The 25322-nt window shown below is 38.9% G+C and overlaps 1 protein-coding gene across 3 annotated transcripts in view; it reads left to right on the forward strand.

The window, feature by feature from the left end:
- slc30a6 (solute carrier family 30 member 6) overlaps positions 1-25322 on the forward strand; it is a 155335-nt gene that overhangs the window by 42587 nt on the left and 87426 nt on the right. For all 3 annotated transcript variants that reach the window (XM_048536336.2, XM_048536337.2, XM_048536339.2), the window contains 3 exons: positions 14223-14265; positions 16020-16085; positions 24501-24581. In XM_048536336.2, coding sequence (XP_048392293.1) covers positions 14223-14265; positions 16020-16085; positions 24501-24581 — 190 coding nt within the window. The remainder of the gene's footprint in view (positions 1-14222; positions 14266-16019; positions 16086-24500; positions 24582-25322) is intronic.

Consider the following 25322-nt stretch of genomic DNA (forward strand, 5'->3'; position numbering starts at 1 on the left):
CACAGACATGTGTAAATGTGTGAAAATCTCTCACTTGGAATTGATGCACAGTTGCATTTGACTCTTTGCTAATCTTCATGTATGTTCCCTCATACTTAGGGACGGTTCTTACAAGCAGTATTATCAAAATGTTTATGTCGTGTATTGATGAACTGACAGTTCGGACTGTGCGCCACCAACCACCAATCAATCTTCTGGCCAGGTAGTAGATCTAAACCATTGGATATTGGATCAGAAGCAGCAACAAGATTGTATGACTTGGTTGCTGTTTCTGAAGACAAGATTACTGGAATCTTTATATGTACAGAATTCTGTCAAAAGCATCTGTGGTGTTACAGGCAGCAACCCTGCAGTATAATGAAACCATAAGATTAAAGGAGAGTTAATTAGCTGCTCTTGGCTCTCAAGAAAGGGATATGTAGAAAGTTGATGTGTACAACAGTAAAATTAACAAAATAAAGTAAGGAATTTGAAAAGGAAAATCCAAATTTTGAATGACTCAAGGACCAACAACGTAACTAACCACCAACGTTAGTCTGAATAGTTTGTGTATAAAAGAACAATCATTATCAAATTCAGAACCAAAAGCCAGTAACCACAGGCATCGATCCCAAGAGAACTTGGACAAAGAGCAATTATTATATGGTCTGGGAATAGTTACCTGCAGCATGTGAAGCTTGACTTCTGGTTTCAATCTGCGATTGACACTTAATCACTTAGGTATGTCACTGTGTATAGGGAGATGTTTAAGATGATTTGAAACCCAGTCAGACTGCTCAAATTGAGGCAGTGAGCCAATGTTCCGGAATAATATCCACATAACCCTGAGGACAAAATTACACACGAAATTCAATGTATAACTTGATTTCCTTTAATGATTGACCCTTAAAGGCAAATTTGCTTGCTTTCCTTAATCAAATTTGGACATTTGTCTGAATGATGCAGTCATTTACCAAAATAATTGTATGTTTCTAATGTAAAACCCCACTTAGTTATTTTGGCTTTGCTTTTTCTATTTTTATAAGCACCTATGAATTTCATCCTGTACTACTTGGAATGTTAATAGAACAGTTTGATATATGTAACAAAAACAAAATTGCTAGAAATGATAAGCATCCATGGAAAGAAGCAGAGTTAACATTTTAGTTCAATAACCTTTCATCAGAACACATTATTGGGATGTAAGGTCATTGACCTGAAACTTTAACTCTGTTTATCTCCACAGGTTTTGCATTTTTGTTTCTATTTCAGATTGCCAGCATTTGCAGTATTTTGCTTATATATTAGAGCTAGATACTTGTGCTTACTATTTCCTCGCTATAGGGAACTGTGGTTAGTTCTGTTGAACATGCTGTCAGTGCTTTTATATATCGTCACCATTTTTATTTTTCTGCACTTGTGCTGTTCACTGCTTTTCTTTCTCCCTATCACAATCTCTTGTATCATCTGTTTATTTTCCTTTTGAAGTTGACACTTTTCCCTTTATTGCACACTGAGTCTTTTCTTCTTCTTGTTCTCAGTCTTGCTTTAAGGGTAGCACAGTGGCTCAGTGGTTAGCACTGCAGCCTCACACAGCACCAAGGATCCGGGTTCGATTCCAGCCTCGGGCAACTGTCTGTGTGGAGTTTGCGCATTCTCCCCGTGTTTGCGTGGGTTTCCCCCGGGTGCTCCAGTTTCCTCCCACAGTCCAAAAGTGTACAGGCTAGGTGGATTGACCATGCTGAATTGCCTGTAGTGTTCAGGGGTGTGTGGATTATACGGGGATGTGTCTGGGTGGGATGCTGTGAGAGTCAGTGTGGACTTGTTGGGCCGAAGGGCCTGTTTCCACACTGTAGGTAATCTAATCTAATCTAATCTTGTTTATTTGTATTTGCTATTCCTTTTCACCATCATGTACTTGGCAATGTCTGTACTCTGATTCACTAGTTTTCTTCCCATGACCACCTTTATTTTGCACTTTCAGCATTTCAAGCCTGTTTTTCTCCCAGTTTCTATGGTTTGCTCAGTTTTTCTCTTGCAAGTATGCTTTCAATCTTCTTCCCTACTAGAGCTCTTTTTCTGCCATGTGTACTTATTCTGTTTTCACTCAGTCGTTTTTTTTTTCTGTACTGAATGAATGATCTCTTTGGCATTCAAAATTAGGAATTAAAACATTCAGCTCACCATCATCGGTAGATCATATTTTTCATATTGACCTTTTGTCAAGCTAGCATCCTCTTGATTTTCTCCCTTACTTCCTTCAATTTTTGCTTGAGAGATCTTGATATTTGTGTTCCTTGTTCACATTTGCCACATCCTCCTTGTCACAGTTATCAACCCTGTTTTTGTATAACGTAAACAAAAACTACATTGTTAGTCACTGTTTGAAGGTTTTCCTGGTAAAAGCAATAACAAGTCAAAAGCAATTACTTGAAGTAATTTTACTTCTGAGAGAAAAAGGATGTTTGAGAACATTACTCATACTTTCCTCAGCTTCCCCACTTCTACCGCTCCTTTTAAAGTACATATGCTTTACTAATAATGGAGTTCTGCATTGGCAAGTTCACATTAATATACATTGTCGGGTATAGTACAAAAAAAGCTTAGTGAGAATGTTACTTTTTGCTCATGAGAATAAACACTAATACAAGTGGTCGTTCTATCACTTGTGGGTTAATCCTCCTGGGAAAGTGACCTCAGCTTCCGGATGTAATATGAGTTTGAGTTCTGACAGGTCCTCATTGCTATCCATTAATTGCCATTTAGTTACTCTAATGCCTGCAGTTTACTGTAGCATCTGTGATACTGAATTACCCAAGTACAGCAAGGATCTTATTTATCATATACATTTTTGACAGATGCTGTAAAATATTTCTCTAGCTGTTCTGTCTTCAGCCACCATTTGACTTTATATAATTATTTCCACTAATTTTTATCTATATATCCCCCACTTTATGACGCAGGCTTTTCAAGTATTAAAATCCACGGTGTTACCTGCTTGCAACATTTTAGTGTAAAACCCACTAATCAACAATTGATAGACTTTCATAAATAGTTTTTTTTAAACTGACCTAAAGCTGCCATCTATTATTTTCATGTGTAAAAATTACAATAATGGAAATCTCTGCAGAAATTTTTCATTGAGACTTTAGGCCTGATTGGTTTTAACATAAGAATTAGAATCAGAAGTAAACCATTTTACCTCTCAAGCCACTCTTTACTGATCTAAATTTGGTCTCAACCTCACATTCCTGCTTAACCAGAGTACCCTTAGATTATTGACAAGCAAGGGAGTCACTCACCCTTTTTTTAAAAAAGTAGTATTATGACCCTGCCCCCACACTGCTTAGGAACGAGAGTTCCAATGACTCATGACTCTCTAAGTGAAAGAGGTGAGAAGAATTTTTCTATCTTAAATAGAAAACCTCTTTAACTGTGCCTCCCAGTCCATTTCTTTTCCACAAGGGGAAGTATTTTTCAGCATCCACCTTTGTGAATTTTTCAGGATCTTGTATGTTTCAATAAGACGCTGCATCACAAGATGCAGCAAGTGCAGAGTCAGTTCCACTCTTTTAACACTCCCACCACTCCCCATCCCATCGCCAACAAAGATGTGGGAAGATTGCATCTTTTTTATGTTAATTGTGTCTGCGGTCCCATGACTGACAAAAGGTTTCAGTGGAATTCTGGAAGGCATTTTGTATGACAGTTTTCTTATGATGTAAACTTGCAATCATTTTGAAAGGATAGTGGTCATTCTGAGATTTGGTATTAAACAGGGATGATGAGTTGTGAATCTCGATCATTTTACTATGAGTCTGTGAATGAGACACGTAAATTACTCCTCCAGAAATTATCTCTGATTACATAACAACAAGCTCACTAATAATCCAAGTTAAATTATGTGAGGAAAAATAAGTCTGAATCGTGTATGATGAGGTTTATTTTAAAACGGTATAGAATTTTTTCAGCTGCAGATATTTTGAAATTGCGTTTAAAAATTTAATCTAATAACAATTTCTGAAATGTGAAATTTGTGGCTTAATCTACTTCATTGCATTTATTTAGTTGTCAGATATTGTTATTAAATTTGATTATCTTAAGGAAATTATCCATAAAGTCTGATTACTTTGACAAGCTGCAGTTCAGCTGTACTAATGATACCTGTTCTGCTTTTATTCAAAATAATGCCATTGCATCATTTATTTAAAAAATTTTCTAACCAATCTGTTCACTGGTGTGATTACACACCACTGCAGCATGTTGGTCTTTGACCCAGGCTGCCCATTCCAGAGGAAGGGACGCTTACCAAAGTGCCACAGTTGGCGGGGTGGTGGGAGTGGGGTTGTGGGGGGTGAACGGTGGAGAAATATTGCATCTTTTACGTCCAGCTGAGAAGGCAAAACCAATGTCTGGCTTAACATCTCATCAAAGATGTCACTTTTCAGATGTAGCGTTGCACGGCTGTGTCAGAGGCAAGAATGCTGTCAGTTGATCCATTGACAAAAAATAGAGCATTCCTGTCTGGAGTACATGAATCAAAGAACTGTTGTAGGGAAAGTAGATGCGTTAATGGGAGAATGTAATCCATAGTTAAGATTGGTTAGATTCTGTTGAAGTTACTTTTTTAAAAAAGATTTCTTCCTTCAGAACAATCAATCATAACTAAAATTCCTCATACCTTTCTGCTTCCATACTGTGTATTTTAAGCTCAGCCATGCTAAATTCCGTTATGTTAAATTTTGAGTTCCCAGGCTGCAGTCAGCCTACCTCTGCTATCAGTGTATTTAAATGTTCAAATTCTAGCAATCAACTGTTTTCACTGCACGGATCTGCTTGATCTGTATGATTTCAGCATTACCTGTTTTGCTTCAGATTTTCAGTGTCTTCAATATTTGGTTTTATTTTGCCCAGCTAAATCTGATGGACCAGATATCCCAAATAAGAAGATGTTGTGTTCAAGCTTACTCTTAGGAGTAGCGCATGCAGAGATTTATTTACATTTTATATGTTTTCCTAGTACAGTGCATGAAGACATAGAATTTTAACACTGGAGATGGCAATCCTGCCTTTCTTGCTGAGATTTAGCCCCACTTGAGCTGATTTTAAACAATGTGTGTATGTCCTGAGTAAATGGTTAATCTTCTCTTCCTTTTTCACAACTCAGTACTACACTGCTTAGTCATATGCTATTTCAGTTGATCAACCAGAACCCTACACTGCGACATCTTGCTCGTTTGGCTCACTGCTGTTGATTTCCCTTTTTTCTGTTCATTTTAGCATGACTCGTCTGCAGTTTCTCTCTCATCAGTAAACACTCAACAACTTTGGTCCACATTTTCCCTTGTGTCTATCGTGCTAGCTGCCATTTTATTTAAACCATTTACTTTTGAAATGTAAAAAATGCAAACGAAAGCAATAATGCAACATATGTGAAGTATAAGACCTAAGGGCCAATAAAGAAGGAGGAAGTTATGGTTAGAGAGACAATAACAATTGAACCATACTCTGTACGTTTAAGGGAGACTGAGGCAAATGTTTGGAATGAACCATGTTAAAGGATCATTACAGCAAGAGACATATTTAATTAAAATAAACTTTGTATGTGAGCACCACCTTGGGAAATAGACTAATGCATTTAAATTTTTTCTCTGCAGTTATACAAATATTCTGTATTAACCTTCAAACTCAGTCTGGCAGAACATAGTAAACAGACTTAACTTACAGACTGTGCTGTGGAGCAGCAAAGTGGAAATCTCAGATGAGATATGAAATCTGTACAGCCTAGCTGACAGTATCTGCTGTAATGTTATGACAGCTCAATCCATCTGGATGTCTGGAGTTTGCTAAAGTGGGAAGATTGTCTCAGTGACTATTAGGAGACGGCTGCCTTTATCAGCCTGAATCCACAGCCACTAATGGTAGCTTTGCAGGGACGCATTGACGCAAAGCTTCCTTTTAAAGTCTTAAATTTCTTTTCAGAGTATACCAAGTGGATTCTTGTTTTCAGTCAATAAAGCTTTTAGTTTACTTATTGAAGAATTCTCTTTTAATGCAGAGCATTTTACGACATTTGACACTGAGTGGTCGATATGTGTTTCATGAAGCAATGACAGCAGAATGCTGTAGTTTGCAAATCTCTTGCTTCAAGTCTGAAAACTAGCTAAGATTTTGATATTGGAAATCGAATGTTTCTACACCATTCTATTGGCTCAGTTGCAGTTTTGCTAGGGGAGCAGGCTAAATGTAGCATAGATGGATGAGAAAGGGCAGAGGCTTTAACATTGCTGATCCCTTGGTAACAGGGCTGCAGTTATGTAAGAAATGTATCTGTCCCTCGGGTAGGAAATAAAATGGCACAAATAAAATGAGAGTGCGGAGTATATGAATGTTTGTCTTGTGTTCTGCAGTCAGCATTAAAAATTAAACCAAAAAGGTAGATTAATTTACCTTTATTGTTCTTGTTTCTTTTATCTTGATTGGCCACTTTTGTAAACATACACAGCTGACCTTATCCTGTTGATACGATGATGCTCTGACACAGTAGTTTGCAATGCAGTGGCCACCACAGTGCTTCAGCTGAGCCAGAAGCATATGGAGTCTTACTGTGTCTTCTGAGAGGCCGTGGCTGTAGCCATTAACATTAACTGGCCCTGAGCTTGGTATTTTGAAAATGTGGTAGATTCAGGTGTTGATTTGTAAAGTTTTTAGTGAAAACAGTCGTCCAGATTTGGCCAGTACACTTAACTGTTCACAAGATCTATCTCAAAGGTTCACTTCAGTCTACAATCACTAAACTAATTTGTACAGTTCGCTACAAAAGCCAGCATGTGGACCAAAAAAAAAATCAGAGACTTCAGTTTTTATACTTGTCTTTTTTGTTGACTAGTTTGCCAAATGAGGACATGTTACCAAAAAAACTGATTTATGAAGGGTTACTTATAATAGCTGTTGCTGCAATCATTTTATGTGCATTCAGAGATCCCTTCAAACCTCCCAAAACTGAACTATACTTTGTTTTCTCTTGTGGAGGACCAAATTAACTACGTGAAAGTGAAATAAATCGATGTAATGGTTGTATTTTCAACTATGTCCCAGTTCTATAAAGCATTAGCTGCGTAAATGGGTGTTTATCCAGAGCTTCTAAATGATTTATTGTAGGTTCAAAAATGAACAATCTTTTTCTACATCAATGTACTCATGAAGGAGAAGATATTTCTTCTTTATATTATTCTTCAGTCCCTACTCTTCCAGTTGATTTCTGGCTGTAATTCTCATGAAAATCAGGTTGACTGCTCATTTGGAGAGTTGGTGTGAACACATTAGGCTGAATGACCACCTTGTGTACCATAATGTTTCTGTGAATAGATGGCTGAGACAGTACATTTGCAGATTAAATGACTAGGTGATTTCGGAGTTCATCTCGGGCCATATCAATTCATAGTCATACAGCGTAGAAACAGACCCTTCGATCCAACTTGTTCATGCTGACCAGATATCCTCAAGTGAAGTAGTCTCATTTACCTGCACTTTGCCCGTGTCCCTCAAAACCTGTCCAAATGTTGCAACTGTAGCCGCCTCCATCACTTCCTGTGGCGTCTCATTCCATATAGCCTATCACCCTCTGTGTGAAAAAGTTGCACCTTGGGGTCGCTTTTAAATCTTTCCCTTCTAACCTTAAACCAATGCCCTCTAGTTTTGGACTCACCCACCCTAGGAAAAGGACCTTAGCTATTCAACCTATCCATGCCTTTCATGATTTTATTAAATTCTTTCAGATCACCCCTCAGTACATTTAAGTCGTCATTGGACAAGCATATGGACATACATGGAATAGTGTAGGTTAAATGGGCTTCAGATTGGTATGACAGGTGGGCACAACATCGAGGGCCAAAGGGCCTGTACTGTGCTGTTACGTTCTATGTTCAGCCTCCAACGCTCCGGGGGAAAAGAATTCCAGACTACCTAACCTCCTCTTATAACGCAAACTTGCCAGTTCCAGCGACATCCTTGTAAATTTTTGTAAGGTTGTCATCACCTTTTTTTATGTTGTAATTTTGTTCCTATTTAAGTTACAATAGTACATGAGCATTTGGTACTTTCCTCGGAGAAGTGTAACAAAACAAGGTGGATTTCTTTCAAATACATACCCTCTAAAATTTGAGTTTATAAATTGTTGTACAAGTTGCTCAAATTCAGCCATGTGCATTAATCTTTTATTTCATGCTCCTGTGATTTGTGTGTCTAATCTTTACCCTGTTTTAATACACATTGTTTTAATATTTTTTCATTTTATTGAGACAATGGTGCACACGAGATATCTAAATACTGAAAATATTGATAATGTGTACTATCAATATGGATCCCAATAAGGTGTCTACCCTGACACCCAAAGAAAAAAAATTTTTATGCTAATAAATAGGAACCACAGTAGGTAGTAAGTTCATAAATGCAAGTAAAATACAGAATTCCTAACCCAGATTTTTCATAATGCTTGCAAGTTTGGAATGAGCCGTTCTTAGCACTTTGTCTACTTTTGTGAATAAATCCAAATTTGAAGCATTTAGCTGTCGTAACTTAGAAGATGCTGATACTATAGATTTTAGGCTTTTATATTTAACCACAAACTTCAGAGGAAGATGTTTGGACCGTCCTGCCAAATATTTCCCTCACTTTTCTACCCTCGTTTACATCATTTCAGACTTACTGCAGCATACGTTAGCCTGATCATTCATTTTCAAACATCGCATACTCCTATGTGCATTTTAGTGGTAAAATGTCATCTAGGCAAGTTGCTGGAAAATTGAGAGATGAGTTTGCTTTTTATTTTAACAAAATTGTTGCTTAGAAAAACATTAATGGTTATGTATCTAGTAAACAAGATAAATCTTCCTTGATATTAATGCAATACAGTTAATTGCACTAATGTCTTGAATCATAAGTCCATGATTGGCAAAATAATTCGTCAAATGCAATTGAATGTGCTTTAAGTTAACGTGGTATTTCTCTGAATGGATATGATACTTTTTTCCCTTTTGGAGAGGATTTGAAATGCGTGTAGTTTTCACTGAGAGGCTAGTAAAATACATCCCACCTCCATATTCTATTCCATCGATGGTAATTTAAATAAACACTGAACTTGATACCTATATGAAAGTTTTTCAATGGACAATTCCTCACATTTGGAACCCTCCAATAAATTTCCTTTTAAGGTCAGAATTTGAAAGGTTTCAACTCACTTAACTTTTAATAGTTTAACCCGAGGCCCTGATTCACCAATGACTTGGCCCTTTTCCACACACACCATCCTCTGGCATCCTTCTTCTCACTCTTTGAAATGAACATCATTCCTTGCCATCCCCAACCCAATACCATTTCTTCCATGTCATGTTACCCTGAGGCTTGACAGGCACCCCCCCCCCCACCCCCCCCCCCCCCCCCCCCCCCCCCGTCCCCTTCCCCCTCTCGCGTGAAACCACAATCACACCCTAACACACCAATATATCCACCAATGCCGCCCCCCCACACAAATGTGTACTCCACCCGAGCACACAGTAAACTAGTCAACTGCCACTGCTGAAGACCAGCATCTGCCCATCACCCTGGCACAAACTGTCTGATTTGCCCATAACTGTGCACCCATCTAACCCTCCCTCTGTCCACCCCAAACACTCAACCACTTATCTGGCATCCTACCTCCCCTCACCCACCTGGCACCCATGCTCCACACTTAGCTTGCATGCGTACCGTTTCACACTGGTGTCAAAGTGCTTGCTGTGCTGCCGGATGTTTAAGTCACAGAACACACTGCTGTGAAAGTCGGTTTGATTTCCACAATGATCTTCTCCATTGTGCTTTGTAAGGAGTTGTCTGGATTCTTGATTAGTCCACACAACAGCACACATGAGATTATGAATAATGGAATGGGGATTAAACCTATGACATTTCTCACCTTGGACTGCCCAACATGACATATTACTACTTTTGCATTTTAATTAAACGTGTTGGTCAACATTGGACTACGTTTCTCTTTTAATGCTATCTTTTAGTTTCAAATCTCGAGGCAGAGAGTTGGGATAAAAGGCTCTTTTTCGGAATGGCAACCAGTGACAAGTGGTGTCCCGCAGGGTTCAGTGTTGGGGCCGTAGCTGTTCACCTTTATATATTAATGATCTGGATGAAGGGACTGGGGGCATTCTGGTGAAGTTTGCCAATGATACCAAGATAGGTGGACAGGCAGGTAGTACTGAGGAGGTGGGGAAGCTGCAGAAAGATTTAGACAGTTTAGGAGAGTGGTCCAGGAAATGGCTGATGAAATTCAATGTGAGTAAATGTGAGGTTTTGCACTTTGGAAAAAAGAATACAGGCATGGACTATTTTCTAAACAGTGAGAAAATTCGCAAATCAGAAGTGCAAAGGGATCTGGGAGTGTTGGTCCAGGATTCTCTAAAGATTAACTTGCAGGTAGAGTCTGTAATTAAGAAAGCGAATGTAATGTTGTCGTTTATTTCAAGAGGGTTGGAATATAAAAGCAGCGATGTGCTTCTGAGGCTTTATAAGGCTCTAGTTAGGCCCCATTTAGAATACTGTGCCCAATTTTGGGCCCCACATCTCAGGAAGGACATACTAGCCCTGGAGCATCTCCAGCGGAGATTCACACGGATGATCCCTGGAATGGTAGGTTTAGTGTATGATGAACGGCTAAGGATCCTGGGATTGTACTCATTAGAGTTTAGAATGTTGAGGGGAGATCTAACAGAAACTTACAAGATAATGTATGGTTTAGAAGGGGTGGACGCTAGGAAGTTGTTTCCGTTAGGCGGGGAGACTAGGACCTGTGGGCACAGCCTTAAAATTAGAGGGGGCAAATTTAAAACTGAAATGAGAGGACATTTCTTCAGCCAGAGAGTGGTGGGCTTGTGGAATTCATTGCTGCAGAGTGCAGTGGAGGCCGGGATGTTGGATGCCTTCAAGGCAGAGATCAACAAATTCTTGATCTCAAAAGGAATCAAGGGCTATGGGGAGAGTGCAGGGAAGTGGTGTTGAAATGCCCATCAGCCATGATCTAAATGGCAGAGTGGACTTGATGGGCCAAATGGCCGTACTTCCACTCCTATGTCTTATGGTCTAAATCCCGATGACGTGTATTTCAGAAATTAAGTTACATTTAAATCGGTTGAGTACAAACCATTTCGAAAGAGCTTTTGTGAGGCAAGGACTCTGATGTGGCTTTAGTCAAATCAGGCTAGCAGACTGCATTGTTACGTGGCATGGAATAAAAGATAAACCTGTCGCTAATTTTGGTCATGCATATTTTTGGTTGCCCTTCTGTGTCGTGGTTGAATTTATTAGCTAAGTTGATGAACAATTGTACACTGTATGAATTTTATGAGCACGACAGTGCTGTCATTTTCTTTAGTCATACAAAATAGTATTCAGACAGTTTCTAAACCATAATTTTTGTGCCTCTGTCTCCTTTTTTTCTCATTACTGTAAATGATATTTCATAATGGATGACAGCCTTGTTTTGAGAATGCAGCAAGTTTCTCTGTTAACTCTGTTTTTCATCTCTGTACAATTACTTATAGTATTTGGAAATTACTTCGGAATTTATTTTTGAAACAGAAGGAAATTCTTTTCCTAATTTTGGAGTGTAGTGAAAAACAATTAAAGATCCCTTCCAGCAAGCCTGTAAATTTCAGTTTAAATGTTATCATTCCTGTTCTATTGAGGGACTTGTTTGGTAATGACACTCTTTCTGTACTTTTGAATTGAATGGAATCATTTATTGTTACATGTTTTCTTTTATTTTATTCATTGGTGGGATGTGGGTGTTGCTGGGTGGCCAGCATTTCTTGCTCATCCCTAGTTCCCCTTGAGAAGGTGGTGTGGAGCTGCCTTCTTGAACCGCTGCAGTCTTCCTGCTCTGGGTTGGCCCACTATGCTATTAGGGAGGGAATTCCAGGATTTTGACCCAGCGACAGCAAAGGAATGGCAATATATTTCCAAGTCAGGTTGGTGAGTGACTTGGAGGTGATGGTGTTCCGATATATCTGCCCTTATCCTTCTAGATGGGAGTGGTCATGGGTTTGGAAGGTGCTGTCTGAGGATCTTTGGTGAATTTCTGCAGTGCAACTTGTAGATAGTACACACTGCTGCTGCTGTGCATCGGTGGTGGAAGGAGTGGATGCTTGTGGATGTAGTGCCAATCAAGTGGGTTGCTTTGTCCTGGATGGTGTCAAGCTTCTTGAGTGTTGTTGGGGCCGCGCTTATCCAGGCAAGTGGGGAGTATTCCATCACATCCTGATTTGTGCCTTGTAGATGCTGGACAGTCTTTTGAGGAGTCAGGAGATGAGTTACTCGCTGCAGTATTCCCAGCTTCTGGCCTACTCTTGTAGCCACTCTGTTAATATGGTGAGTCCAGTTGAGTTTCTGGTCAATGTTAACCCTGGGATGTTAATCGTGTAACAATGCAGTGAAAAGTGTGTATCTTCACTGTACATGTATGGTGCCATTTACAGTAACTTAGAATAAGAGATTAAGATAAGGAAAAAGATAACTTGAGAGTCCAACTTTCCTTTCCGCTGCTGCAGTCTCACTTATGGCTTTACAGTCCTTGCTCTATCTTTACCATTTGGTGGTCTGGTTGGTGGTGAGTGTTGGCCAATGACATAGCCACTCTATAAACATTTTCTAATCAATGTGTTCAGAGATGGTACCAGATGAGATGAGCACCTGCAGATGGTAAGCGAAGTTCCTGACTGAGGAAATGCCCCCAAAAGATAGTGTGCTAGTCCTTGAATTAATGAATGACGTACACAACTTTACAAGCCATTGACATTGCTGCAGTGCTTGCAAGTCAATGAAGGAGCAACCATGTGCAGTCTTAAACACAACACCAGGTTTCATGCCCCTGTTTTTGATGTAAAGGATGGTCATAAGAGCTTTAGCAATCTTCAGCTCCTAATGACTTTTCAGATGCAGGAGATTCCTAAATGAGTGTTAAGTTTTGTATACACTTAGGTTTAATCTTGCATGTTGTGGTAAGGATTATTCCTCTGAAGGCAAAATAGATTAAAGTGGAAATCTTTGACCATCACTCCCATTAGCATTAAAACATAGCCACCTTACTAATAGGATCATCTTCTGTCGAATACACTAGAATGCATTTCATCTGAATCCTCCTAAATTGACTTTGGGCCACATTACTGTCTGTGTAAACAACAAGCTTAAGATAAAGATATGCATCTCAGTAATGTCTGTTAATTATATGTTTCTTAATCAAAGCAGTAATACTGACTTTTAGAAAATTGAAAGTGACTGTTTTCTTTGAGATGTTACATGATTGAAGTATTTCGCTTTGTTAAATTTACATATAATGATTTTTGAATTACCTAAGGAAAAACCTTTAACTGATGTACAATTAGTGCTAACAGTGGTGAGTCTGCATTCACCTGGCACATTTAATTCCTTGCAATATGTATATTTTAAATAGTTGCTGAGTATACATTGATTGTGAATGGCCAGGTTAGAGAGTTTCTTAAAGACGAATGTTTATATAAGATGCAAAGAAATGTGCATAGAATCTCACAGCACAGAAGAGGCCATCAGCCCACCAAGTTTCTACCACCAAAAATATGTTATTAGCTATACTAGTTTCATTTCTCTGCACTAGGCTTATAGCTCTTGATTGTTATGACACTTCAATACTCATCAAGAGCATTTAAAAGTTAAGCGATTTCCTCCCTCAACTGCCCTTGCAAGCAGTGCATTCCTGACCAATTACACCCTCTTGGTGAAATACTTTTCCTCATCCCTTCTATCCCTTCTATCCCTGCCTATCACTTTAAAATTATATCCCTCTGTTATTGACTCTTCAACTAAGGGGAGCAGCTGCTTTTTTTCATGCTATCCATGCCCTTCATAATCTTATACACCTCTATCAGCTCCCCCGTCAGCCTTCTGCACTCCAAAGAAAACAACCCAGGCTTATCCAGCCTTTCTTCATAGCAGATTGTTCCAACCCAGGCAACGTGTAGTGTAATCACATCCTCCCTACGGTGTGATGATGAGCACTACATACAGAGTAGGGGGTCTAACCAAAATTCTGCACAGCTCCAATATGACCTCCCTACTTTTATAATCTATGTCACGACTTCATATATTGCTGTGATTGAAGAGAAGAAGTTTACTTGACAAAATACAAATGTTAATTTGACATTTTTCTCCTTTTTTCTCTACAGCTTTAACTGCTTACACATATCTTACCATTTTTGATCTTTTCAGGTAATTTTTTTAATCTTCTGAATGACATTTTTTAATGTACTTGTGTCTGCTGGTATTAGAGATTATTTGACAGAACTGAGATTTTATTTTGTCAGATTTTATGAATGGTTGTCATGAAATATATTCAGAAATTGTTGTAACCTTGCAATTGCATTTCCTCAAATGACCAGTTTTACTTTTAAATTTTACTTGAAATTCATGGATTTCTTTCATAAGCGCGCATGTTTGTGAGGGAGGGTGACCTGTTTCCTGGCCTCTGCTGCTCCTGCCACAGCTGCTTGGTTGTCTTCATTGGTTTGTGGTGCAGAGTGATACTACCAGCATGTGTTCGATTCCCGCACCGGTTGAGGTCACCATGAATGCCCCACTCGTTGACTTCACCCCTCACCACAGACATGTTGACCCTCAGTTTAAACCCACCACCAGTTGTCCTTCTCAGAGAGACCAGCCCTATGGCCCTCTGGGGCCACATTAACGGACTTTGAGAACTTTACGTTCTGTGGGATGCTGCCTGATGTCTGCTTACTGCAGTTCCTTTGAGTTAACACGGCTTTGATTATGAACCTTCTGTGTTGAACTATGAAAATTGTGGTAATTCTGTGTTGCATGCTTCATATTTTGTCATGTTGATATTTATTAATTTAATTGTTCTGCCATGTAATTGTGGAATATTTATTTTTGTTGTGATTGAAGACAACTTACTTTATGTTCCAAAGAAGAGTTTTTGGACTCATGACATTACTGTTTTACCACAGATGCTGCCAGAACTGCTTAGTTCCTCTTGCACTTTATTTTATGAAACAAACTACGTATTGCAATAAAAGCAGTGTTATTGAATAAAATATTTGTGCTTTGGTATATATCCCTCAATTAATCGCTGACAATTCAGCATGAGAATTCTTATGTTTGTTTTATAAAATATCTCTTAAAATTGTTTACTTTGAAAATAAAAAAATAGTGTTCAGTGCTTTGAGTTAGACCATAAACTATTGAACAATCCACACATTATTGAAGATTAGGATTAAAAAATATAAATTTGATGGAGATGTGCGGAAGCCTAATCAGTATTTGAAAGAGGGGTTAATGTTTCAGATGGGACTCCTCTAATTTCCTGCCCTTTCTGAGGGAGTAATTATCAATCTGGTACCTGCTGTCGTTTATGAAATGGAGTAGCTTAATTGACTGTTATCTGTGTGACATCACTTCAGACAGAATGGAAAGTGACATATCTTTGAAGCAAAGTCATGTTGGATTTTGTTTCTTTTAATTGTCACTTTAAAAATGTGACTGGAAGATCTATAAAATGAAGTTAATATATGCTTATATTACATTACCGTTTTTGCGAAGAAAGTTGTTTGCTCACCAGTGCTTTTTTTGAAAAGGGGCAGAATGGTTGTTTTTTTCTTTCAGTGAAATTTTACAGTATCTCCAAAAGTTTGAGGGTACAGCTAAATGTTTAGTTTTGTGTTGTGTTAGAGTTGTGATACTGACATTTAACATCACTAAATGACATCATTCCGGTAAAAGGAAAGCACCTTCAAGGCTTCTTGGTGATGAATAATTGTGCACAAAATTGTCTTTTAATTGTACAAGAATTGTAAAACATTCCTCTCTACATGCTATTAGGACATTTTTGTATGAATTGTTAATTTTTATGAAATTGAGTTAGCAGTCTGAAGCTTGTGAATGCAGTTGATTTTGCTTATAGCTGCTTTCAGTCTGGGCCTTTTGACGTTAATCTCTTTGTTTTCTAGTTTGATGACTTGCCTAATAAGTTTCTGGGTGACTTTGAAGAAACCTAGTTCAGGGTACTCTTTCGGGTAAGTCTATCTTCGGCATTAGTCAGTAGACACTTGCATGTTGTATGAGGTGACTGTTTTGACCCAAAGCAGTTTGATGAACAGAAAGTTCCTTCTGTCCATTTTAATGAAGAGGAGGCATTTGACCTTTTTAAGATCTCTGTTTTCATGATGTTACAAAGTGTTGACAGCATAAGGTTGATTGGGTCCCCACCTGTATGCGAACCAAAGTGAAGTTTCATCTCGTCTGCTCTGCAGTAAGATAGAACACTGCAGAATGTTCAGCTTCACACATGAAAGAAATGGAGGTAACACTGACCTGATTGGCCATGGAGTGCACATACCAATCATTAGCAGCTGCTGTAATGTGATGGTGGAACCAGTTAGGATTATAGGGCTTGAAGTCACAGTTGGTAATTGCAGGCTGGCCTGCCTGACTAGTGAAATCTGCAAGTACAGTCTGGCATTTCATTTCACCAGCTCTTAGTACCTTGACAAGATATCTTTCTATAGAATGGGACATTTTGGCTGTGCAAGCAGTGGGTAACCTACCAATGCTGTAGGCTAGTATTCTGCATTGCTTTAGCCTGTTAAAATGGCAGTGGTATTTTAGTAATGACTTTATAGTCCTCAGGCCTTGACCATTATTTAATCTGTGCCTGATTTTTTTTTTGGATTTAGAATATTTATGCCCAGTGGGATGAAAATGTTGAGCAAAGTGGCTCGTTTTGGAGACTTGACCATTCATCCAGCTGACAAGCTCTTTCTCTAGTTAACCCTGTTGTACATTGAAAGGGGCAATTTTAAAAGTTAAACAACTTCCCCATTTACATAAGTTAACATAAATATAGTTTGTAGATTTGTATATGTCAGTCTCTTATTTAAGAAAGATAAGAGGGAAACTAGAGAGTCATTGACATTTAGTATAGTATTTATTATTGTGAAATTGCTAAAGTGAGGGGGACAAGGCAGCGAAGTATCAAATGATAAATGGCTCCTTCAGAGTATCAGGACAGGAACAACCAGCTGAGTGGCCTCTTTCAAATTCTGGTTCTGTGAAGCTTGTGGAATTGAAGAAGACTTGTTGCCCTGGATGTGAAATTGGATCAGGAGGAAGGCAGCAAGGGTGCAAGGTTAGTGATCAGGTACTCTAGTTAGCAGGCTCTGCATAATGAAGCCCTGCAAGTACCTGTGCTGGGACCTCACTCTATCAATTAACAGCTTCACTGATGAGATAGGACACCAACTAAATTTTCCAATGACTCAAAGGTAAACTATATTGTTAGCAGTGTTGATGGCAGCATATAATTGCAAGATATTGGTAGATTGGACTATGTAATTTGAAACCCATTGGCCAAACTTCTGTCGATTGAAGGCATTGAAGTGGACAGCAATGAAGCAAAGTCAGAGCCAGACTTTTCAAGGCTCAAATTCAGAAATATTCATCTGATAAAGTTTGGAACTCTCTTCTGTTAATAAGCAATCTATGCTAGATCTACAAATATTAAAACAGAGATTAGTCACTTGTTAACCCAAGTTATTATGGTAGCAATGTGTGGTCAATAGAACTTGAATATTGTAGGTTAAAAAAAAGTTCTTTCAAGGCTTTTCATCTTGCACTAGTCAGGATATTTTGCAAGGATTCAAATTCAAGGGGAAACCAACATTAATAATGCATAAGAGGAGAGTATGATCTGGTTGGCTAACAGACTCTGGTAGAGGCATTGCTATGGAGAATGCCCTATTAATGTTGATTAACAGTCAAGCTTCATTAAATTTTAACTTGAGTGGGTTGATTCTGATTTCTCAGAGTAATGCACTGACTGGTGAACCAACAAACAACTATCACCCAAGGTTTTTCTGTTATTTTTCTGGCCTTTAAGATCAGGACATCAAGTGGGCTTGATAGAGTCCCTACCTCTGAGCCAGGTGTCCCGAGTTTAAGTCCCACCAATTCCAGAGGTGTATAATAACATTCCTCAGCAGCTTGATTAGAAAATGTAAAGAAAATACAGACTTCTGTCAAGCTAGGGACCACAAAAGGAGGGATAGACCCTTTTCAGTAATATCAGAGTGCTTCATAAGTGACTCTTTGTGATACACCTGGGGTGGGGGAATTGTTGGTGAAATCACTGCAGGTGTGGCAGCATCTGTGGAAAGAAAGCAGAATTAACATTTCATGTCCGATGACTCTTTGTCAGAACTGTTAGTTAAGGAAGCTTGTAATTATGCTGAAGCCAAACTGAGGGATGACAGATGAGCAGAAAGTGAAGACAGAGCCCAGAGAGAGAGAGATTTGAAAGGAGTTGATAAAGGAGTAGGCCAGAACAGAAGAATAGGTGAATAAATAATAATAAGAGCTAAGAATGAGAAAATGTTTCGCTATGCTGAATGCAACCCGTTTCAAATGATAATAGACCTAAGGATATCTGGGAATGGGTGACAGGGCTAAAAGCAACAGAAACAGAATTTGCTGAAAAAAAACTACAGATCTGTCAGCAACTGTAGAGAGAAATCAGAGTGAACGTTTTAGGTCCAGTAACTGTTCTTCTTGGGCTAAAAAGCAATCCATGTCATAGCAGGACTGCATGTCGGGTGGGTAAAAGGCATGGAAGGATGGAATCAGGCTCTAAAGTTATTGAACTCAAGGTTGAGTCCTAGATGCTGCCCGGTCCCCAAGTGGAAAATGAGATGTTCTTCCAGCTTGTGCTGAGGCTCGTTGGAACACTGCAGCAGGCCTGAGACACAAATGTTGGAGTGGGAACAAGGTGGTGTGTTGAAGTGGCAGGCAACTGAAAGTTCGGGGTCATTTTTGCAGACACAACACAAGTGTTCTTCAAAGTGGTTACCCATCCTGCATTTGACTTCACCAAAATAGAGGGAATCACGTTATGAACAGTGACTTCAGGAGTCTTCTGGCTTACAGGTAGGGGGCACTTCACTTAGCCACAAGACACTTAACAATCTCTGCCATGAGCGCTGTTCGCAACTTCTAACTTGCGTCATTTTGTTCTGATAATGAACCCAAGCTCTGAATATTCACCTAACAGTAGACTGTTTTGTTTGTTAGAACCAGTATTGGTCGTCATATTCCTACGCATTAGGATTCGCATTATCCACATAGCATGACAATTCCAATGTGCAAACTCAAGATTTTTTTTTAATCATTTGGCTATTAACGTTGAAAGCATAATTGGTAGTCAGGAGTACAAAATAAAACAAGTCCTCTTTTGGGGAATAAGCGTCTTAACCTGCACAACTGTGCCTTTTTGATTGTACATGGAATCGCTATGTGATGAGTTTCTCTTCCACCCTACTGTTCATAGTCTCAATATTGAACATTAGTTAGCTTTATAATATCATTCTCTGATATTCTGTGAGCTTGGGAACTAAATTTTTTTCCTGACATTATTTTAAAGCACTATTTTAGGCTAAGGCTACAGTATTGAAATTCCTAGGTAAAGATATTCCACTGTTGCCTAGGCATTCAGTTCAGGAAGTCTTAAACAGCCTTAAACAAGAAAACCCTTCTTGTAAACTGTGTCCCATTGTTTGAATTTCTTGAACAAGATGAAGCACCTGTTCTACATTTTTCCTGTCAAGTTTTGTCAGGATCTTGTACATTTTAACAAGATCACCTCACAATGTTCAAAACTCCAAGGGATTCAGTCTGAAGTTGTTCAATCTTTCTTCATAAGAATTGCCTTTTCATCCCAGGAACTGATCAAGTGAACCTTCTTTGCACTGCTTCTGAACAATTATGTCCATTATTATTTAAGGAGACCAAAATTACACACCAGACTCTAAATGAGGTCACACCAATATATATTGTAAAAACATTAGAGACCTGGTAACACTGAGATTTTCTGAGCAATCTGTTTTCACCTTCTTAACAATGAGTGCCAGCATTTTCACTATGACTAATATTAAAGTAACTGACCTGTAGTTCCTTGTTTTCTGTTGTTGGAAATGCAACTGCTTTTCAGCAATAAGTTAGACCTGATTATAGAATCCTACAGCGTGGAAACAGTTTATTCATTCCCTGCTAAACATTATCCCAACTCCTACCTGCCTGCTCCTGGCCCATATCCTTCCAAACCTTTCCTATTTAAGTACTTATCCATAGTCTTATAAATGTTACAATTGTACCCACACCCAACACACTCTGTGGAAGTTCATTCCACATACGAACCACTCTTTTTGTAAAACAAAAATTTGCCTGTCATGTCTTTTTAAAATCTCTCTCCTCTCCCCTTTAAAATGAGCCACCTAGTCTTGAAATCCCCCATCATAGGGAAAAGACAGCTACCATTAGCTCCATCTATACCCCTCATTATTTTATAAACTTCTATCAGGTCGCCTCTCAAGCTCCTACACTCCAGTTTAAAAAGTCCCAGCCTATTCAGCTTTTATAACTGAAACCTTCCACATCCGGCAACATCCTGGTAAATTTCTTCTGAATGCTCTTCAGCTTGATAATATTCTTCCTATAACTGGGGAATCAGAACTGGACACAGTATTCCATAAGAGGCCTTACCAAGGTCCTGTATGACCTCCCAACTACTATACTCAAAGGATTGAACAATGAAGGCAAGTGTGCCAAATGCTTTTTTAACCTCATTGTCCAAATGTGATGCAAAGTTCAAAGAATTACATACCTGCACTCCTACATCCCTCTTTTCTACAATACCATCCACGGCCCTACCATTAATTGTGTAAGCCCTATCTTTGTTTGTTGTACCAAAATGCAATACCTTGCATTTATTCAGGTTGAACTCCATCTGCTGTTCTTCAGCCCTTTGAGCTATTTGATTAAGATCCCTCTGTAATCATTGAAAACCTCCACTGTCTGCAAACTTGGTACTCATGCCTTCTATATTCTAATCCAAATCATTTATATAAGTGAAGTGTTTTCATTATCTCATCACTAACTTAGCATGTGAAATAATAAGATGGAAAAATGAGAAAAGAAAATGAATGTCTGCAGTCATTTGTATTGTATATAAATTTTATTTTTTGATCAATCTCTCTACTCCTTCTCCTAAGTCTCTGCCAATGCATGAAAAAGCTACAACAGTGTATGAAAATGAACACTGACAAATGTCCTGCTTTCCCCATTCCAAGGCACAGCACTTCAGAAGGATCCTGAGAGGAGAAGAATTGTTAGTCTTGAATCCTATTGCTTTTGATATAGATTATCAACATTTTCGAGCTTAATAACACCGCTTCACGTTAGTTCATCTTTGCATTGAGTAACAAAATGATACTTTGAAGTTTATTTTATACAAAATACAAAGTACACAAAATGACTAAACTACAGTATTTTAATTACGTATGATCATTTTTACAAAATGTGATGGTTACTGCCTTCTGATCAAAGCAATTGAAATGACCATAATAGTCTTATAATATTTCATAAATAATCCAACTGTTTCTCTTCCACATAAATTAAACAAGCAAAGACTTGCATTTATGCCATCCCTTTGTTCAGGAAATTCAAAGCACTTTACAACTTAAAGTACTTAATTGGATATAGTTGCTGTTATAATATAGGAATTGTCACAGCCAATTGCACACATCATGCTTCTATGAATAAGTGTGATCATAACAACAATTTATTGAAGTTGATTGAGAATTAACAATTGACCTGGGGACATTGTTTCAAAATAGTGCTGTTGGATCTTGTATTCCCATCTGAGAGGACTATAGTTTGATGGCCCAAATGTTGTTGTTGTGTAGACTGGAGTCATGTATCAGAACTGTGTAAATCCCTGGCACGGATGACTCCAAGGGTAGTTGCCGGCAAATTGACAATGAATTCTCCCACTGACTCCCCTTAGCATTCCCTTCCTCCTATGGGCCTGAGCTGCCACTTCTAGTATGGAGCTGACACAATCTCATAAGGGATGTCAGATTTTCTTCCACAAAAATCATCAGTGAAATCAGATGGATTTTTACAACAATTGGCAATGTGGCCATCATCAGACTTCTCATTCAAGATTTTTAAAAATTCAAATTCCACCATTTCCCATTGAGGAATTCAAACCCCCAGGTCGTTAGACCAGTATCCAGATATCTGGTTTGCAGTGAAAACGTGAGGGTGCCATTGCCTCCAACATTTATGACCCAGTCAGTCCACTTTCAATCAGTAAAGTTATGGAAGAGATCAATAACAGTGCTGTCAAGTAGTATTTGCTTAACAAAAATCTATTGACTAATGTTTAGTTTGTATTTCACCATAACTGATCAGCTCCTAATCTTGTTAGTCTGGGTTTAGACATGGATGAAAGAGGTGAATTTCAGAGGGGAGGTAGGAATGACAATACAAAGGTGGGTTGCATTGTGGGCAGTGCAGTGTGCTGTTCTAGGTTACAAAGGGATATTGATAGGATGCAGAGCTGGCCTGAGAAGAGGCAGATGGAGTTTAATCTTAAAGTGTGAGTTGATTCATTTTGGAAGGAAAAAGAGGACGTTTACCAGGATCTTGTCTGGAATGGTGGCAAAGTCTTACGAGGAAAGGTTGAGAGAACTAGGGATTTTCTCTGTAGAACGACAAAGGATGAGAGGTGACTTTATAGAGGTGTACAAAATGATCAGAGGTATACGTTGAGTAGACAGCCAGAGACTTTTTCCTAGGGTGGAGGTAGCTTTTATGAGGGGAAGTAGTTTTAAAGCGAAAGGGGGTAGATATCGGGGCGATGTCAGAGGTAAGTTCTTTACTCAGAGTGTGGTAGGGGCGTGGAATGCATTGCCGGAGAGGGTAGTGGAGTCAGCCTCATTAGGGGCATTTAAGCGGCTGTTAGATAGGCCTATGGATGATAGTATAAGTTAGGGGTGGAGGTTAGATAGGCCTTAGGTTTAGGGTAAAAGTTCGACATAACATCGTGGCCGAAGGGCCTGTCCTGTGCTGTACTGTCCTATGTTCTATGAATGTTTGTCCTTGACGTCTAGACTAAATTTAGCTGAGCATAGCATCAAAGATTGCTATCAAAACTGAAGTCAGTAGGAATTGGTGGGCAAATTCTCTGCTGGTTGGAGTCATGCCTAGCATAAAGGAAGATGGCAGTGATTGGTGAGGGATGGGCTTTTTGACCTGAGGACATGTCTGCAGGAGTTGCTAGTTCAGACAACTTCAGCTACTTCTTCAATGACCTCCCCTCCATCAGCAAGGCAGAATTGGGGATATTGTACAATCATCATTCAATATACAGCACCATTTGCAACCCACTAGATACTAGAGCACTCTGTCCAAATGAATGAAGATCTGGACAACGTCCAGGCTTGGGTTGAAGGGGAAGAAACGTTTGCCACGTAAGTGCCAGGTAATAACCATTTTCAACAAGAGAGAATCTTAACCATCATCCCTTGACATGCAGTGGCATTTCCATTGCTGAATTCTCCACTGTCAATACCTTGGGGCATCCCATTGACCAGAAACTGAACTGGACTAGACATTTCTCTATAGTGGCTGTAAGAACAAGTCAAAAACTAGAAATCCTACAGTGATGAACTCAGCACCTGACTCACCAAACCCTGACCACCATCTACAAGACACAAGTCAGCTTTGAACAAATTCTGTACTTGTCTCTCAGTGCAGTTCTATCCTAGAAGAAGCTTGAGGGCATTGAAACGGCAAGCATTCACCAGCGGACAGTGGTAGCAGTATATACCATCTTCAAGATGCATTGCATTAGCTTACCAAGACTCCTTTGGCAGGACCTTCCAAACCCATGACCAAGAGCAAATATGAGGACAAGGCATCAGATACATGAAAACTGTCTCCTGTAAGTTCACCTCCAAGCCACTCACCATTTTGATTTGAAATATGTCATTGCCCTATTAGTTTTACTAGATCGAAGTCCTGCTACTGGCTCTCTCATAGCATTGTGGGTGTGTCTAGACCAAACGGACTGCCACAACTCAAGTAGGCATCTCATCACAACCTTCTCAAGAAAAATTAGGGATGGGCAGTAAATGCTGGCCTATTTAGTCACGCGCATATTCCTTGAATGAGGTCTTTTTAAAAAGGTGCTTCTCACAGAAGAAACATTCTTAGCGAAGTAAATGTTCAAATAGGACAAATTCAGTGAAAAATTGTTGCATATTTCTGAAATTTATTTGTAAATTAAGATTCAGCTGCATATGATAAGTTTGAATGTTACAGTACTTTTTTCAAGATTAAAATCACATTCAAAAAATTGAAATGACTTCATAAATTTCTGTCTGAATAGGACTGCATTCTGTAGTTGTAATCTGAAAATATTTGTCTGCTGAGCCATCTTAAAGGGTTTGTCCTGTAGGGATGTTAGAGCAATTTTAGTTCAGTGTCTCACCCATTTCTACTCTGCTTGGAATAACATATGCATTACTGAGAACCATGCATGGATTGTTTTACAATCGTGACACTTGTTTTCGTTCCTGATGCTTAAATTTCAGGTTTGAGAGGTTTGAAGTATTAGCAGTGTTCGCTGCCACCGTCCTGGCACAGCTCGGAGCTCTCTTTATACTCAAAGAAAGGTAGGAATGTGGTTCCTTTTCCCTTTGATTGACATGTAACGTTTCACCATGAAAATTTATCCTGGCCTGACATGCATCAGGCTAATCAATATTTTATAAATGCAAGAACACAATTGTTCCTTTCAGAATTAAAGCAATAATTGTGGAATTTGAGAGTATATTAGAATCTTGCCAAAACAGAGGAGTTGGGTGACGTAGTTTGTTGGCTGCACTTTGATCTTACTTCTGACATTTTATTAAGATTCCAAATCATTGATAAGATATTCAGATCGAGGATTCAGTAAGCATGGAGCCCAGTATTTCAATTAAGTACTCATTGCTGTTCTATAAAATTGTGGGAGTTGAACATTTAGCTATGCCACAGATTATTGGTTAATTTATGAAAACACTTCCGCTGTGAAGAGTCTTTGGTTACAGTGTTATGTTATGTTTTCAAACCATAATGAGTGCAGCATATCTTAGTACTATTCCATACGCATCAGTAATGCTGTTAGCGATTAGTCAATGTATAAGTGGATAGAAGGTACTGCTAATGGGCTATCATAAACATAACAGACTACTTAGGGGCACAATGAGGATCTCAGCTGCAGTAGTATGTTAAAGGAGACCAAGTAAACTAGCTTAAAGCATCGCATTGAGCTTCCTGATCTTCTAAGTTTCTCTTTGTATTTAGATTTATCCCTGCCTTTCAGTTTCACCTTCTGTGTCATGGATACAACCACATGACTGGGAGCCTGGTCC

This window comes from Stegostoma tigrinum, chromosome 9 (genome assembly GCF_030684315.1).
Source record: "Stegostoma tigrinum isolate sSteTig4 chromosome 9, sSteTig4.hap1, whole genome shotgun sequence".
Taxonomy (NCBI): domain Eukaryota; kingdom Metazoa; phylum Chordata; class Chondrichthyes; order Orectolobiformes; family Stegostomatidae; genus Stegostoma; species Stegostoma tigrinum.